Source organism: Diadema antillarum, unplaced genomic scaffold, assembly GCF_040938485.1.
Source record: "Diadema antillarum isolate AM-2024a unplaced genomic scaffold, OU_Dant_1.0 scf00000075, whole genome shotgun sequence".
Lineage (NCBI taxonomy): Eukaryota > Metazoa > Echinodermata > Echinoidea > Diadematoida > Diadematidae > Diadema > Diadema antillarum.
The window spans coordinates 4879623-4895266 of record NW_027270964.1 but is presented as its reverse complement, the minus strand read 5'-3'; the positions used below and the strand labels follow the sequence as shown (position 1 = coordinate 4895266).

At 36.7% G+C, this 15644-nt stretch overlaps 1 protein-coding gene across 1 annotated transcript in view; it reads right to left on the bottom strand.

Annotated features, from left to right (window-relative positions):
- Positions 1-227: 227 nt before the first annotated feature.
- Positions 228-15644, bottom strand: part of LOC139717496 (uncharacterized) — a 33664-nt gene continuing 18247 nt past the window's right edge. The window contains exons 5-7 of the mRNA XM_071629002.1: positions 13972-14089; positions 2094-2260; positions 228-238 (exon numbers count right to left, since the gene is read on the bottom strand). Coding sequence (XP_071485103.1) covers positions 228-238; positions 2094-2260; positions 13972-14089 — 296 coding nt within the window. The remainder of the gene's footprint in view (positions 239-2093; positions 2261-13971; positions 14090-15644) is intronic.

Sequence of the window (15644 nt, the reverse complement as noted above, 5' to 3'; positions counted from 1 at the left end):
TGCAGAAGTTACCGAACTCGTCAGAGTTAATTACGACTCTCAACACAGCAGTTTTGCCAGACAGTGCCAGAAGGAGGATACAAGTTGTTCATACGAATATCCATAGCTATGACTGTCTTACTGCAGTTCCCGGTTTCTTAAAAATACGATGTTTTCATTCCTTAGACGGATAATGTCATATTTTGTCGACCTTTATACATTTGTAGGTAAGGGGAAAGATTCCACTCTCAGAAGGAATCTAAAGGAAACCAAAACATAGTGAGAAATGTGGACTGAGTGAAAGGAGCAACATTAGTGGAGCACATCAGTGAAAGTTTGAGGAAAATCGGACAATCGTTGCAAATGTCATGAATTTTTAAAGTTTTGGTGCTGGAACCGCTGGATGAGGAGACTACTAGAGGTCATGACGTCATGTATGGTCAAAATTATAAAGAAAATATAAAGGGAATTCCACAAAAATTCACTTTTCTAACAAAATGAAAGAGCACTTCAATTGACTAACTGCTTTCAGAAACCAAGGGATATATTGCTATGGAATGTGTAATTTTCATTTAAAAAAATGAATTTTTTTGGAATTCGTTCAAAAATGAAAAATATTAACAAAAAATGTTCGCATCTCAGAACTGACCCGATCGGGGTGCTGCAGGCTAACTCGGACTCGGGGACAATTCGGCCTCACTTTGATGGCGGGGTCGAGTTGTCCCTCTGGATTGTACAGTATGTTATGGGAGAGCTTCTCGTTCTGGGTGGTCGCAGTTATGGGCCGAGTTGGTACAAATCGCGCATCAAAGGACCAAATAACCTCTGTGGCGTCCCTAAAAAAATAAAGATGTGGCTAGGTATACTATGGCGATCACGACCTGCGTGTATTGTCTGAAATAGGGCCGAGTTGTCCTTGAGATCGAGTTAACCTGGATCCTTCTGTAATAATACCGACTTTTATTTTTGATCTCAAAATACTCCGAAACTACTCATCGTCCTGGCAAATCGTGGGTCACCACGTAAGTTTCTTGGTAAACTCTTTCGATATATTGCAGACAAATATGAAATGGTGCAAGATGGGTTCTCAAACCCTTAAAACCAGAACTGTGTTTTCACTTTGAATCTTGGACACACTTCTTTACTTTCACGGCTCAATTTAGAACACTCAGATAGCTGCCAGATGATGCTACGTCGTATTTCAACACTGTCTTTAGCGTTCAGGAATTACTTCACTGCAAAAAGATTTATTACTCTCAGTATTTCAGACATGCAGGTGTTAGCTTCAAGAAACAATATGCTTGAGTATGCAAGAGGGCAAAACATTTACAAATGCTGTTGTACACTGGATTTCATGAGCGAATGCATACCTTGTATTCGGTGTTTATATAATTTCCGCGCACCTCCCATTTAATACCTATGGTATTGATGACATCAGCTAAAAGAGAATTGGTCCAAGTAATTTGAAGCTTTTGCTCTGTATCAGATGCTCGGATGGCGTCGAGTTTAAAGTCTGGAGGGAATGGTTTGGCTTTGAAAAGGAAGTGAGACAATGCAACAAATACATCATTTAGACAGAATTGTTACTTATATGAGCACCCACAGTATTTCGATTATTATAAGAATGAATCACAACAGTGATTTCTAAGTACAGTTATCATTAGCCAATGCAAAAGAACGCACTAATACAAGGGATATGTTTTTTTCGTTGTTGTAAAAAAAAAAAACTTTTACTGGGTCCTCATAGTGGAGACAGTTTGCAATAAACAAGAGGATCATGTGGATATGATTCTGTATCCTAAAGAAGCTTGTAGAACAATAGTACAACACGCATTTCCCACAGACAACTTTCCGAGTATACTCGGGACTCGTCCTCAACGGGTTAACAGCACTCAATGCAAGTAAGGGGATAGGGAGGTGATGTAGAACAGCTGGGTCATTCTTTTATGGGTTTCGTTGCAAAACAAGCTGTTCAAAAAAAAACAAAAACAGACTTAGTAAATATCTGTCAATATCATGGAAAGGTAAGCAGACGCACGCAAAAAAAAGAAAGATTTCTTCGTCTGCAAATGTGAAGAGAATGTTAAAAGTATAAACAAACTGCTTAAACTTACTGTTAAACACAACGTTGAACATTAGAGAATCTGACATGTGCCCCAGTGCATTTCTCGTCTGGACTTCGATACTAAATTTTGTATATTCGTCGACTTTGGCAGGAAAATGATGTACACCGATACTGGAATCCAATAATTTGTAATCGCCCATTTTGTCCCAATCAATCCTGCTGGGAGTAGTCAAGAGAGAAACATTCATTAAGAAACAGATTTTTCAGAATATAAACAGACATCATTCCATGTCATTTCACTGACCATTCTTTTATCTTAATGCTTACATGCAACTGAGCCACATCCTAGGAAATACGTGCAAATTGTGTGCTCAAAATTATACAAAGTTATATTATGTTATATTGAATGACCAAAATAAGCCATCATTGGAATTATTTCATAGAAACTTAACATTAGTGAAACATATAACATGTCACGAATACCTGAATACTGACTGCTTTATAACAACCCAAATATCAAAAACACCAAGCAAACACTGACAAGTGAACAAACACCAGCAAATATCAACAAATAAAACCAGACGTAAAGAAGCCACAGTCGTCAAAGGAACGGTAACACACGAATATTAATATCAATACTCTAAGACTTACGCCTTTCTATACACTATTGATACAGTTCCTCACAAAATAATGGAGTTTCTGGCATTTGTCTTATCTAGACAAGTTTCTAGTCATTATATCATAACTTCGCAGTGGCGGATCGAGAGGGGGGCGCAACCGGCGCACGCCCCCCCCTTTGATTTTCGTAAAAAACAAAAGAAATAAAAAGAAACACAATGAAATGAAACCCGGAAGTGGCAGTAGAAATATTAGTCACGCCCCCCCCCCCCCCCCCCCTTTACAGAATTCCTGGATCCGCCCCTGGAGAGAGAGGGCGCTCGCTATGGAGGTTTGAGGAGGTATTTTTGTGAAGCTCCGGGAAGTCTACCCCAAATTCATCGAAATAACATACAAATGAACTAGTTACATCCCGTAGTTTTGTAACCTACTATGACTACGAGAAAAGGAGAAAAAGTGCCATCGAGAGAACCATATTCGCTCCGGCAAAAACGGGAAAAAGGAAAAACCCCAGCTCGACCCACCGTGGCAACTCGGACAAACCCACGCACACAAGCTGCAGACGTCTCATCTTCACCTGTACAACAAACGGACGCCAGGCCCATACACTCCACGAACGACAGGCCTATACATTCCATGGACGATAGCCCTGTACATTCTGTGGACGACTCAGCGAATTCAAATATGGCGTCATCCCCAGTTGACTGGGTAAGTCGAGCTGTCTTCCACGAAACAACTAACAAAATCATTGATAAACTTGACTCTCTCAATACCAATATAGTTGCAATGAGAAGTGAATTATCTGATATGCGTGCATCATTAACGGATTTACAGGTGGCAGCTGCCGATTCTTCCGCTAGATTAACCAAAATAGAGAACGAATCTTTGCCTGAAATGAAAAAGGAGAATGTGAAAGTTGAAACTGAACTGAGAGAAAAGATCCTTGCTCTTGAGATCCACGACAGAAAAATGAACCTACTGATATATGGGGTAGAAAAAAAGTCTGGAGTAACAACTATTGAAGCTGTGAGGAATGTGATAAAGGAGCTGAAATTTTCATCGGAAGAGGCCAACAACATGTTTCTGGTGAACGCCCACCGTCTTCCACGTCGACCTCCCCCGGGGGGAGAGGAAGGGCAGCGCGGACCCGACCCAATAATTGTCCGATTCGGATCCATGATTGACCGGGACGCAATACTCGGAGCTTTTCAACAAGCCCAGGTGCGAGCAACCAATCCCAGGGACCCGCGCACCCCCCGTCCGACCTTCCGCATTGTCACTGATCTTCCCGCGCAACTTAAGAGACGGCGTTTCATGCTGGAACAGACGGCCTATCAACTGCGGAAAAAAGAAAACAAATCAACACGAATTAAGCTAGTTGGAGTCAAACTACAGCTCGAATGTAAGGAGAAGGGCTCCACTGCAGCTTGGCGACCAGTGAGCGAATGATGTTTTTTTTTTTTTTTTCGACATTTTTGGCAAGAATAAGAATAATAATGAATTCAAACAGCTATGAACAACAGCCCATGTGCCAGATTCTTAGAAAAAATAAAACGAAATATTGATGTTGTACAGTACATTTGTAGTTGCATATATATGCATACATATAGTACGATGTACATGTATGTAGTTTGACAGGTGCTGCTCAGAGAAGACGCCGCTCCGCAGATACTTTTTGTAAATGGAGACGGATATCACTATCAAAATAATATGGATGTAAACAGTTAATACTGATCTAATAATGTTACGTTTTGAGCTTGTTTCAATATATATATATATATATATATATATATATATATTTTTTTTTTTTTTTTTTTTTTTTTTTTTTTTTTTTGCTGATATGGAGTGATATTGAACAGAGAATTGTTCGTGTTTACCAGGGGTGATGTTTCTGATACAGTATGCATGAACGTGCAAATGAATAGCCAGATATTCCGTTTAAGTTTCCTGTTTTGAATATGGGGCGGTGTTTTTGCATGGTTTGAAAGGACGGTTTGCTTTTGAACACCTGTTTACTAGGGGTGGTGCTTTCTGTCATGTGGGAATGTGTTGTCTTTTTGAACATGAAGCTTTGCTCTTGCATGGTTGGAAGGGACGGGTTGGTTTTCACACCTTATTCTTGATTTGCAAATACATGTGTCATGTATGTATGTGCATGTGTGTGCAGGGATATTGATGTGCGTTTAATGTTTATTATACACATGCATGCATAATATGTACATGTCTAAGACATTATGGTGGTTTGTTTGAAGCATTTTCAGGGTTCACTTGGCCTGATATTCATATCAGACATGAGTACATTTATGTTGGTAAAAAGCACTGGTCTGCGAGCTGCAGAGAAAACAACGTTCAATGTCACGCAGAGGTGCCACCATTCCCTTGCGTCTCCTTTTATGCATGACACCTGCTGTACAAGACATAGTATACTGTGAAGGGATGACACATGCTAATTGTAATTATGTCATTTGCAGGTAGAAATTTCATCTAAGTGGCGACGGTATTATTTAAATATGTTATGAGTTTGTTTCAACTTGCTCTGCTGAAATGGAGTGGTATTGAACGGAGAATCGTTCGTGTTTACCAGGGGTGATGTTTCTGTCAAGCAAGAACATGCAAATGAACAGCCAGATATTCTGTAAGTTTCTTTTCTTTTTTTTTTCTCTCTCTTAATTATGGGGCTGTGTTTTTGCAGGGTTGGCAGGGACAGTTTGGTTTTTAACACTTGTGAAAGTTCATACAGGTTGGTTTATTCATGATTGGGTTGCATACATGTACACGTGTACGTATGTACATTGTATGTGCATGTGTGGGTACTGAAAAGGATGTGTTTCCATGTTTATAGAATACATGCATGCATAATATGTACATGTCTATGACATTATAGTAGTTTGTTTGGGGTATTTTTCAGGGTTCATTTGGCATGATATGCAAAACAGACACTAGCATTTTGGTAAAAAACATAGGTCTTCGGGCTGCAGAGGTGTAATTGAAAACTGTGTACATTCTAATTGTAAATGTGTCATGCAGAGGTGCCACCATTCCCTTGTCTCGTTTTGTGCATGACACCTGCTGTACAAGTGTACTGTGAAGGGATGACACATGCTAATTGTAATTGTGTTATGCACAGGAAAATATTCATCTAAATGGCGGCGGTATTATTTGTGGTCAGTGTGATCAAGACAATAATGGATGCTGAAGTTAATAGTGATTTTAACATGTTAAGAGTTTGTTTCAATTTGTTCTGCTGATATGGAGTGGTATTGAACGGAGAATTGTTCGTGTTTACCAGGGGTGATGTTTCTGATACAGTATGCATGAACGTGCAAATGAATAGCCAGATATTCCGTTTAAGTTTCCTGTTTTGAATATGGGGCGGTGTTTTTGCATGGTTTGAAAGGACGGTTTGCTTTTGAACACCTGTGAAAGTTCACACAGGTATAGGTTTATTCATGATTGAATTCCAAATATACGTATGTATGTGCATGTGTGGGTACTGAAAAGGATGTGTTTCTATGTTTATAGAATACATGCATGCATTATAAATTTTTGTACATGACATTATTCTAGTTTGTTTGAGGAATTTCTCAGGGTTCATTTGGCCTCATATGCAAAACAGACATTAGCATTTTGGTAAAAAGCATCGGTCTGCGGGCTGCAGAGGTGTAATTGAAAACTGTGTACATTCTAATTGTAATTGTGTCACACAGAGGTGCCACCATTCCCTTTGCGTCTCGTTTTGTGCATGACACCTGCTGTACAAGACTTAGTGTACTGTGAAGGGATGACACATGCTAATTGTAATTATGTTATGCACGGGAAAATATTTCATAAAAATGGCGGCGGTATTATTTGCGGTCAATGTGATCAAGCCAATAATGGATGCATAAGTTAATAGTGATTTTAATATGTTAAAAGTTTGTTTTAATCTGCTCTGCTGATATGGAGTGGTACTGAACGGAGAATTGTTCGTGTTTACCAGGGGTGATGTTTCTGTCATGCATGAAAGTGCAAATGAATAGCCAGATATTCCGTAAGTTTCCTTTTGTTTTTGAATATGGGGCGGTGTTTTTGAACGGTTTCAAAGGACAGTTGGGTTTTCAGCACTAATGCCTCTTGTGAAAGTTCACACAGGTTAGTCTATTATACGTATCTACATGTGTGTGCATGTGTGGGTATAGACAAGGATGTGTTTCTATGTTTATAAAACACACGCACGCATAATGTACATGTATGTGACATTATTGTAGTTTGTTTGAAGTATTTTCAGGATTCACATGGCCTGATATGCATGTAAACAGGCATGAGTATGTAGGTAAAAAACATATATCTGCTGGATGCAGAGGTGTATTTGAAAACTGTGTACATGTACATTCTACATTTGTAATTGTAATTGTGTCACGCAGAGGTGCCGTCATTCCCCTGCGTCTCGGTTTGTGCATGACACCGGTTATACAAGTGTACTGTGAAGGGATGATACATGCTAATTGCAATTGTGTCACGCAGAGGTTGGTATTTCTTTTATGGGTGGATATCACTTGGGGTCAGTGTAATCAAGACAATATGGATGCTAAAGTTAATAGTGATTCTAATATTATGTTAAAGGGATAGTACAGTGTTGGTGGAGTTGAAAATTGGGCTTTTGGCTTTTTGTGAGATACCAGGAAGACTCTTGGGACATAGTACAGAGCGTACCATTTTAGGAGGAATTCGGGGTTTGTTCGGTGGGGATCGGGTTTGGAATGGCTGGGGCATCCAAAAGCAGAGTGAAACACAGCAATCGTAATAAAATGTGGGTCCCACACTTTATTGGAATCGCTCTGTTTTGGATGTCTCGGGCGTTTCGGGGCCGGTTTTCTTCGGATAGACGTTGAATTTCTCATGGAATTACATGCTTTTTCATATTTCATAGGAGGTTTCTCATTATCTCACCAAAAAATGTTGGAAACCTGAAATTGGGTCTCAACCAGAACTGTATAATCCCTTTAAGAGTTAGTTTCAGTTTGCTTTGCTGATATGCAGTGACATTGAACAGAGAATTGTTCGTGTTTACCAAGGGTGATGTTTTTTGACATGCATGAACGTGCAAATGAATAGGCAGATATTCCACATGTTTTCCTTTTGAATATGGGGCTATGTTTTTGCATGGCGGAAAGGGATAGGTTGGTTTTCAACACCTGTGAATGCTCACACAGGTTGGTTTATTCATGACTGGGTTGCAAAAGTGTATATCATACATGTATGTGCATGTGTGTGTATGGATATGGATGTGTTATTATACATTATATGTCTATACATACATGTATGCATAATATATACATGTTTATGACATTATATGGTAGTTTTGTTTGAAGTATTTTCAGGGTTCCCTCGACCCGAGATACATGACAGACACGAATACGTTGGTACGAGGCATACGCGGGCTACAGGGGTGTACTAGTATTTGAAAGCAGTGTGTACATGCTAATTTTAATTGTTTCACGCAGAGGTGCCACCATTTCGTGGCATCTCGGTTTGCAAACATTTTTTCTAAGTACTCTGGGGGTAGGTGTTCCCATGGAGCTTCTTTTGGGGTTTTGGGTTTATTTTATCTTTAATTGTTGTTGAGGGGTCGCTTGAGACTCTTCGGGTAAGCAACCGAGTTTTGGTTAGCACGCCCTCTCCCGTGTGTGTTTTGCTATTTGTCTTTTGTAGTCTATTGTGTGTAATTCATTTGAAAACTACTTTCACAGGTTGTCCTTTTGCACGTTTTCTGAAGGTATATTTACCTAATGCAGGATAATGTAAAATTTATTTCGATGAATTGTCGTGGCCTAGCGAATAGCCAAAAAAGGCAAGATGTTTTGTCTTATCTGAAGTCAAAAAAGTATGATGTTTGTTGTATTCAAGACACTCATTTTATACCGAGCACTGAGGCAGAAATCCGTAAGGAATGGAAAGGTGAATGTTTTCTTTCATGTAATACCTCAAACTCAAGAGGTGTCGCCATATTATTTAAAGACACAATCCCAGTAAAAGTTAATAGAGTTATGATAGATAAAACAGGAAACTTTGTGATATTAGATTTGAAATTATATGAATATAATCTGACATTTATATCTTTATATGGTCCGAATACTGATAAACCTGATTTTTTTGTTGACCTTCAAAAGATTATATTAGAATTCGAAAACCCACATACTATCCTTTGTGGTGATTGGAACTTAGTTCAGGATACAACCCTCGATACATATAATTATGTACATGTAAATAACCCTAGGGCCAAAAAACAATTAGACACAATGAAAAATGATTTAAGTTTATGTGATCCATGGAGAATATGTAATCCGGATGAAAGATGTTATACGTGGCGGCAACAAAATCCCTTTAAACAAAGTAGATTAGACTTTTTTTTGATATCCTCCGAATTGCTCTCTTTAGTTTGTAACACTGATATTTCTTCAGGTTACCGTACTGACCATGCTAAAGTTTTTCTTAGTTTAAATCTTAATGAGTTTAAACGGGGACCAGGGTTTTGGAAATTTAATAATATTTTATTGAAAGATGAAATATATGTTCAGAAAATTAAACAAATTATAAAAGATACAATTATATTTTATGCAAAGGGAAATGTCCAGTTTGATCACAGTGACAACGTAATTGGTGAATGTCAGCTGACTGTTAATGATCAGTTATTTTTTGAAACTTTAATGATGATAATACGTGGGGAAACTATTTCTTACGCTTCTTATATTAAAAAGCAAAATATTGATAGAGAAAAGGAATTGGAGAAAAATATAGAAAATTTAGAAGAAAAATTATTACTGTGTAATGATAAAAGCGAAATATTAGATGAAATAAATAAACAGAAAGAAGAATTTGAAATATTACGCTCAAAAGAAAATGAAAGAATCGCAATGAGAAGCAGGATTAAGTGGATGGAATTAGGAGAGAAGCCCTCAAAGTATTTCTTAACCTTGGAAAAACAGAATAATGTTAATAGACAAATTCGTCAGCTTTTTTGTGAAAATGATATTATTATGAATCAGTGCGATATACAGAAAGAAGTGTTTAAGTTTTATTCCAGTTTGTATGAAGAAAAAGAAACCACAGATGTAGATTTAGACTTATTATTGTCATCTTCTGACATACCAAAACTATCACAACAAATGTCGTTATCATTAGAAGGTCCCTTAAATGAAGAAGAGGTATACTCTGTGTTAAAAAATATGAAATGTAATAAATCTCCCGGATTAGACGGTTTTACCGTGGAGTTTTATCGTGTTTTTTGGAAGGAAATAAAATCTTTTTTGTTAAATTCCTTAAATTATGCTTATTTTTCAGGACAAATGTCGGGAGCACAAAAAATGGGAGTAATCACATTAATTCCAAAAGTAAATCAACCCCGACAGTTTCTAAAGAATTGGCGTCCAATTTCTTTATTGAATGTAATATATAAACTGGCATCTGGTTGTATAGCAAACAGATTTAAGACATTTTTATCATATTTGATACATGGAAATCAAACCGGATTTTTGGAAGGTCGATACATTGGTGAAAATATTCGTTTACTGTATGATATACTTTTATATACAGAGTTACATGATATACCAGGTTTGTTACTTTTAATTGACTTCGAAAAGGCTTTTGATTCTGTGTCTCATAAGTTTCTTTTTAAAGTTTTAGATTTTTTTAACTTTGGCCAATCTATGAAAAAATGGGTTCAGTTGTTTTACAACAATGCTACTTCCAGTGTTTTAGTGAACGGTTATTTTACAGATAGATTCAAAATAGAACAGGGCTGTCGACAAGGAGATCCCTTGTCACCCTACCTTTTTCTGTTGGTCAGTGAAATTCTTGGAATTATGATTAGGCACACAAATTCTGTGGTTGGGTTGCAAATTAATGAAAAAAATTTTAAAGTATTACAATACGCAGATGATACACTTTTAACACTTAACGGATCAGATCAAGATCTAAAAGATGCTCTTGAGATTTTTGATACTTTTGCTAACATATCGAATTTAAGAATTAACCCCAGAAAGACTAAAATAATATGGATAGGAAAGAATCGGAATTGTAGAATTAAATTATTGGAAGATTGTAATTTTGACTGGATTTTTCAGGGTAGGTACTTTAGGTACCTGGGAATAGAATTTTCAGTTAAATTATATGAAATGGTTGAACAAAATTATTGTGAAAAAATGAAAGATATTACAAACACAATGACCTCCTGGTCTAAACGATCACTTACTGTTTTAGGAAGAATTACTGTAGTTAAATCATTATTGATGTCAAAATTAAATTATTTGTTGTTATCACTTCCTGAACCAAATTTTAAAACATTGACAGATATAAATCGTTGTTTTTATTCGTTTATATGGGAAAATAAACCTGATAAAATAAATAGAAATCAAATGTGCCAGCTATATTGTCATGGTGGTACTAAAATGATTGATATTTTCATGCATGCTAAATCTCTTAAAATATCCTGGATCAGAAGGTTTATTTGTGATCCGCAGACTGAAAATTATACGTTCCACATGTTCCGTTCTTTCTTGCCCCAACCAGTATCGTTTCATTTATTTATGGGGTCACTGTACTACAAAAAACTTGCCAATGTAATGTCTAATGATTTTTGGAAAGAGGTACTTCTGGCTTTTTCAGAATTTCTACAAATCAATACAAATGATAATTGGGCAAGCCAGCCTCTTTGGAATAATCCTTTGATTAAAATGAATAATAACACTGTATATTTTAAGTCTTGGTGTGAAAAAGGTGTACGTTTTATAAATGACTTGTTAGATAATGATGGAAAATTTCTTTCATATTTTGAATTTCAGAGGAAGTTTGATATACAAACTAACTTTCTTCAGCACGGTGGACTGTGTAATTCTATCCAATCATTTGCAAAAAACCGCATGTCGAAAATAGCAGACCCTTTTATTCCTCATGGTTTAAATGTAATACTGAAACATAAGAAATGTTGTTCTGATATTTATCAAACGTTGTTAAGACACACGTCAAAACATTGTAACAGTTTTGTTAAGTGGAGTAGCATGTTGGATTTTGATGATGAAACATGGTCTTTATACTGTTTAATTCCTTTTGAATCAACTATTGATATTAATATGAGGTGGTTTCAATTTAAGATTCTCAATAGAATATTATATATGAAAGATGCTCTTTTAAAATTTGGTTTTGTAACAGATAAAAAGTGTACGTTTTGTAATGACAGTGAGGAAACCATAATGCATATATTCTGTTCATGTCCTTATTCAAATAATATATGGAATAAGTTTGAGCGATGGTTACTTTTGAAGATAGATAAACAAATTGTATTTACAAACCAACACAAGTTATTCGGATTATATGGTCTCAACAACAGTGCATTAAACTGTATGATGATTGTTATAAGAAGAGAAATTTTTTCAGCGAAATTAAAAAAGACCGTTCCGTCATTCGAACATATAATATCTGAGATAAAATGTTATTTTGAGATGGAAAAATGTATAAGTCAAATGAATAGTAGAGAAAAAACTTTTGTGAAGAAATGGGCTTTATTTATTAAGTGCTTTTGAATATTAAAATTGCATGATATTCATAGTGTTTTCAGGGTTATTTCTGCCAATAAAATAAAAAAAATGATATAAGTTATATGTTATATGTACAAGTGCAGTAGGCCACTCTTTGTCGATGTTTTGTATTTAAAAAATTATTTGTAAATGTGACTTTCTGAATATGTGTATGAATAAAACACCCTGTGGAAGGGAAAAAAAAAATAAAAAAATAAAACCAGACGTAAAGAAGCCACAGTCGTCAAAGGAACGGTAACACACGAATATTAATATCAATACTCTAAGACTTACGCCTTTCTATACACTATTGATACAGTTCCTCACAAAATAATGGAGTTTCTGGCATTTGTCTTATCTAGACAAGTTTCTAGTCATTATATCATAACTTCGCAGTGGCGGATCGAGAGGGGGGCGCAACCGGCGCACGCCCCCCTTTGATTTTCGTAAAAAACAAAAGAAATAAAAAGAAACACAATGAAATGAAACCCGGAAGTGGCAGTAGAAATATTAGTCACGCCCCCCCCCCCCCCTTTACAGAATTCCTGGATCCGCCCCTGCTTCGAACTATGTTTCCACGCTTCAGTGCCCGGCTTGAAACAAAAATGATCCAAAAAGTCTAAACAAACATACATTTTAGGTCTATATAATATATACACACAAACAAAAACAAAAACTACCCACTCTATTCCATCAAACAGCAAACAAATGCGATTATCCAGACAGGCCGTAACTGAGGGGGGGGGGGGGGTTAAGGGGTTTCGCGGACAACAGTGGATGTTTATAATATTTTATTGTATGATTTTATATAAAAAATTAAACATGTTTACTTCCCTTCAAATTTATAATTGTTGAATATGTAACTTATTTAGAGAATTTCGATATATATTACATATATGTGATAAAATGATGTAAATAACGCTAGGGCTGATTTTTTTCCTTTTTTAAGATGATTTATCGTGCGGTAAGTTGATGTTTCTGAAATTACCACTCCCATTTGATATTTCTCTTTCTTCATGCAGTAGTTATTGCTTACAGAGACTTTATGAAAGGATTCACTGAGTTGAACTAAGGTATCTATTTTGTTTTTGTAATGTTGCAAGTAATGATGACATACAGAATGTATTACAGTAATTACCGATATTTCAATTACCTGCAAAGCATACCTTAACATTACGTTTTTAAAGTAGCCGATTCAACATACAAGGAGGAAGTGAGAGCAATTTCTTTTATGCATTCATTCACAGTTTATAGTGTACACCAAAGTAGGCTGAATATAGTATATAGATTATGTTCTGCTCTGAAGACATGATAGCCTTTAATAGTTATGTTTTTTTTCCATTTTAGTATAGTTTTTTTTTTTCGTTTCTTTTAAAATCATAATTAGCAAGATTAAGCATTCCCCACTTCCCTTATTCGGAACAATTGAATCACCGGGGCTTAATTTTTGTCCTTTCTCCGTTTCTCTTCAACAATTACTGATCATTCGGGGCTTGCACCAAACAAGCTTGCTTTCTTGGTCCCGTCATACTTCTTTTTGTACAACCCGATTTCGATTTCGACCAGTTATCATTACAATTACTGTGTAATATCATGTTTGTATATTGTTTTTGTTTGTTTTGTACATTATTGACAAGATACAAGAAGATGTGCTTTTACTTTTGATGTAGTATTGCTATAAGTCTATATGAGAAGTATGAAATTGAAATTGAATTGAAATTCCATTTATACTAATTCATACGAACAAAACGTTCATACTCCTTTGCAGATTTACACATCACACTCGTGGGCAAATTTGTTTCAGGGGAATTCCACGTGCAGGTGACCAGTGTGTAGTTGTGGCCGTGACATTCCAACGATGGTCCACTGGGTCGAGCTGCAATGAGTCAATTCAAAATACAAGCTTTGCTTTTTAGTGGGTTCCTCATATTACACGTCAATTATACGTTCCTATACATTTGTGCAATTTTGTTTCAAACTGACTATTGTGTTAAAAACATTTCTTAAAAAAATCAAATGGAATATGAAATTTGTATGAAATGTGGAATATGGAACATGAATGAAAAAAGTGAACCAACTTATAAGAATCTTTAACAATTGATCCTTATGTGTCTCTCTGGGCGTGAGTGGTCGTGTGTAATCTGTGTGCCATTGTATCGGTCCTCTGTCCTGCAAGAGCCATTAATTACAGCAATGGCTCAGTAACGGTGAGATGACCATACAAAGTAATTTTGTAACTGATGGTGCTAACCTGAAGAAGATCAGACTTAATGGTAATATCGTACCACGAAAAAGTCATTTGAATAAATATGGACAGTTACTAAGAGTATTCGGAAATGCTAAAAAATACGGGATTTCAAGCAAATACGATGTACGGTGGACTGGCCCAGCATTATACATCTTTCCCCTTGAAACTTTAAAGGACACCTACACGATATTCAATCACTATTAAACTTGGGATGGCAGGTTCTAATGTGTCTCACTGATAATTTGAATGCATGAAAATAAGGATAGAAATAAAGGTAGGCCTATATCACAAAACAAATCATCGATAAATTACTGTATGGACTTATTGATAAATTTGCATTTCAAACGGAAAGTTGACCTCATATTTTGGTGTGTTTCAGTACATACAGCATTGAGTAGAAAAAAAAAACAACTATTAAAGATCAGACGAGATAGTGTCAAGTTGCCTCATCAATTCACTAGTATTGTGTTTTTGGTAAATTACCGACTACGTTACCCCTTAGAACAAACAAACGAACAATTAAGCATCAGTGTGTTATTACACTTCTTTTAATTCTATACAAGACCTTATGCAAATGCATGATCATACTATCCACTGAGGCATACAGCACTGAGAGGAAGTCAGTGTACGACTCATGAGGAGATGGTACCATTGTTATATCTTACTCGCATATGTGCGATTGCAACCAACAGGATTCTTCCATGAAAACATTTGTAACCCCAAAATTCAAGCACTAATTGTAATGATTTAGGCGCCTCGGCAGATTACATGTTGTGGCAAAACCGCGGCGCAACCGATGAACGGCCCTTTATTGTTTCGCAGCGGCCTTCTGAATCCTCCCTTTCAAAAGCCCGCTGCGGGGCGCTTTCATACTCTCATACATGATATATGACCCCGTTTACAGCGAGCTAAAAGGCCGGGCTCGGCAGCGGCAGAGTCCGGCCTTCATTTCACTGTAAACGCGCAAAAGGCCAAATGGCTGTACCAAAATCGGCCGCGTATATGGCCAAGCTCTGGAGGTAGTCACGGCCGCGGTCGAGCCCGGCCTTCTCTCACTGTAAACGCAAAGTGGGCCAAATGCGGAACCAAATTGCGACCGGGGCACTCCCAATAATAGTTGTTAGTTCACAAGCAGAGCGCCACTATGACAAAATATTGAAAGGTATGAATTAAAAGCCCGGAC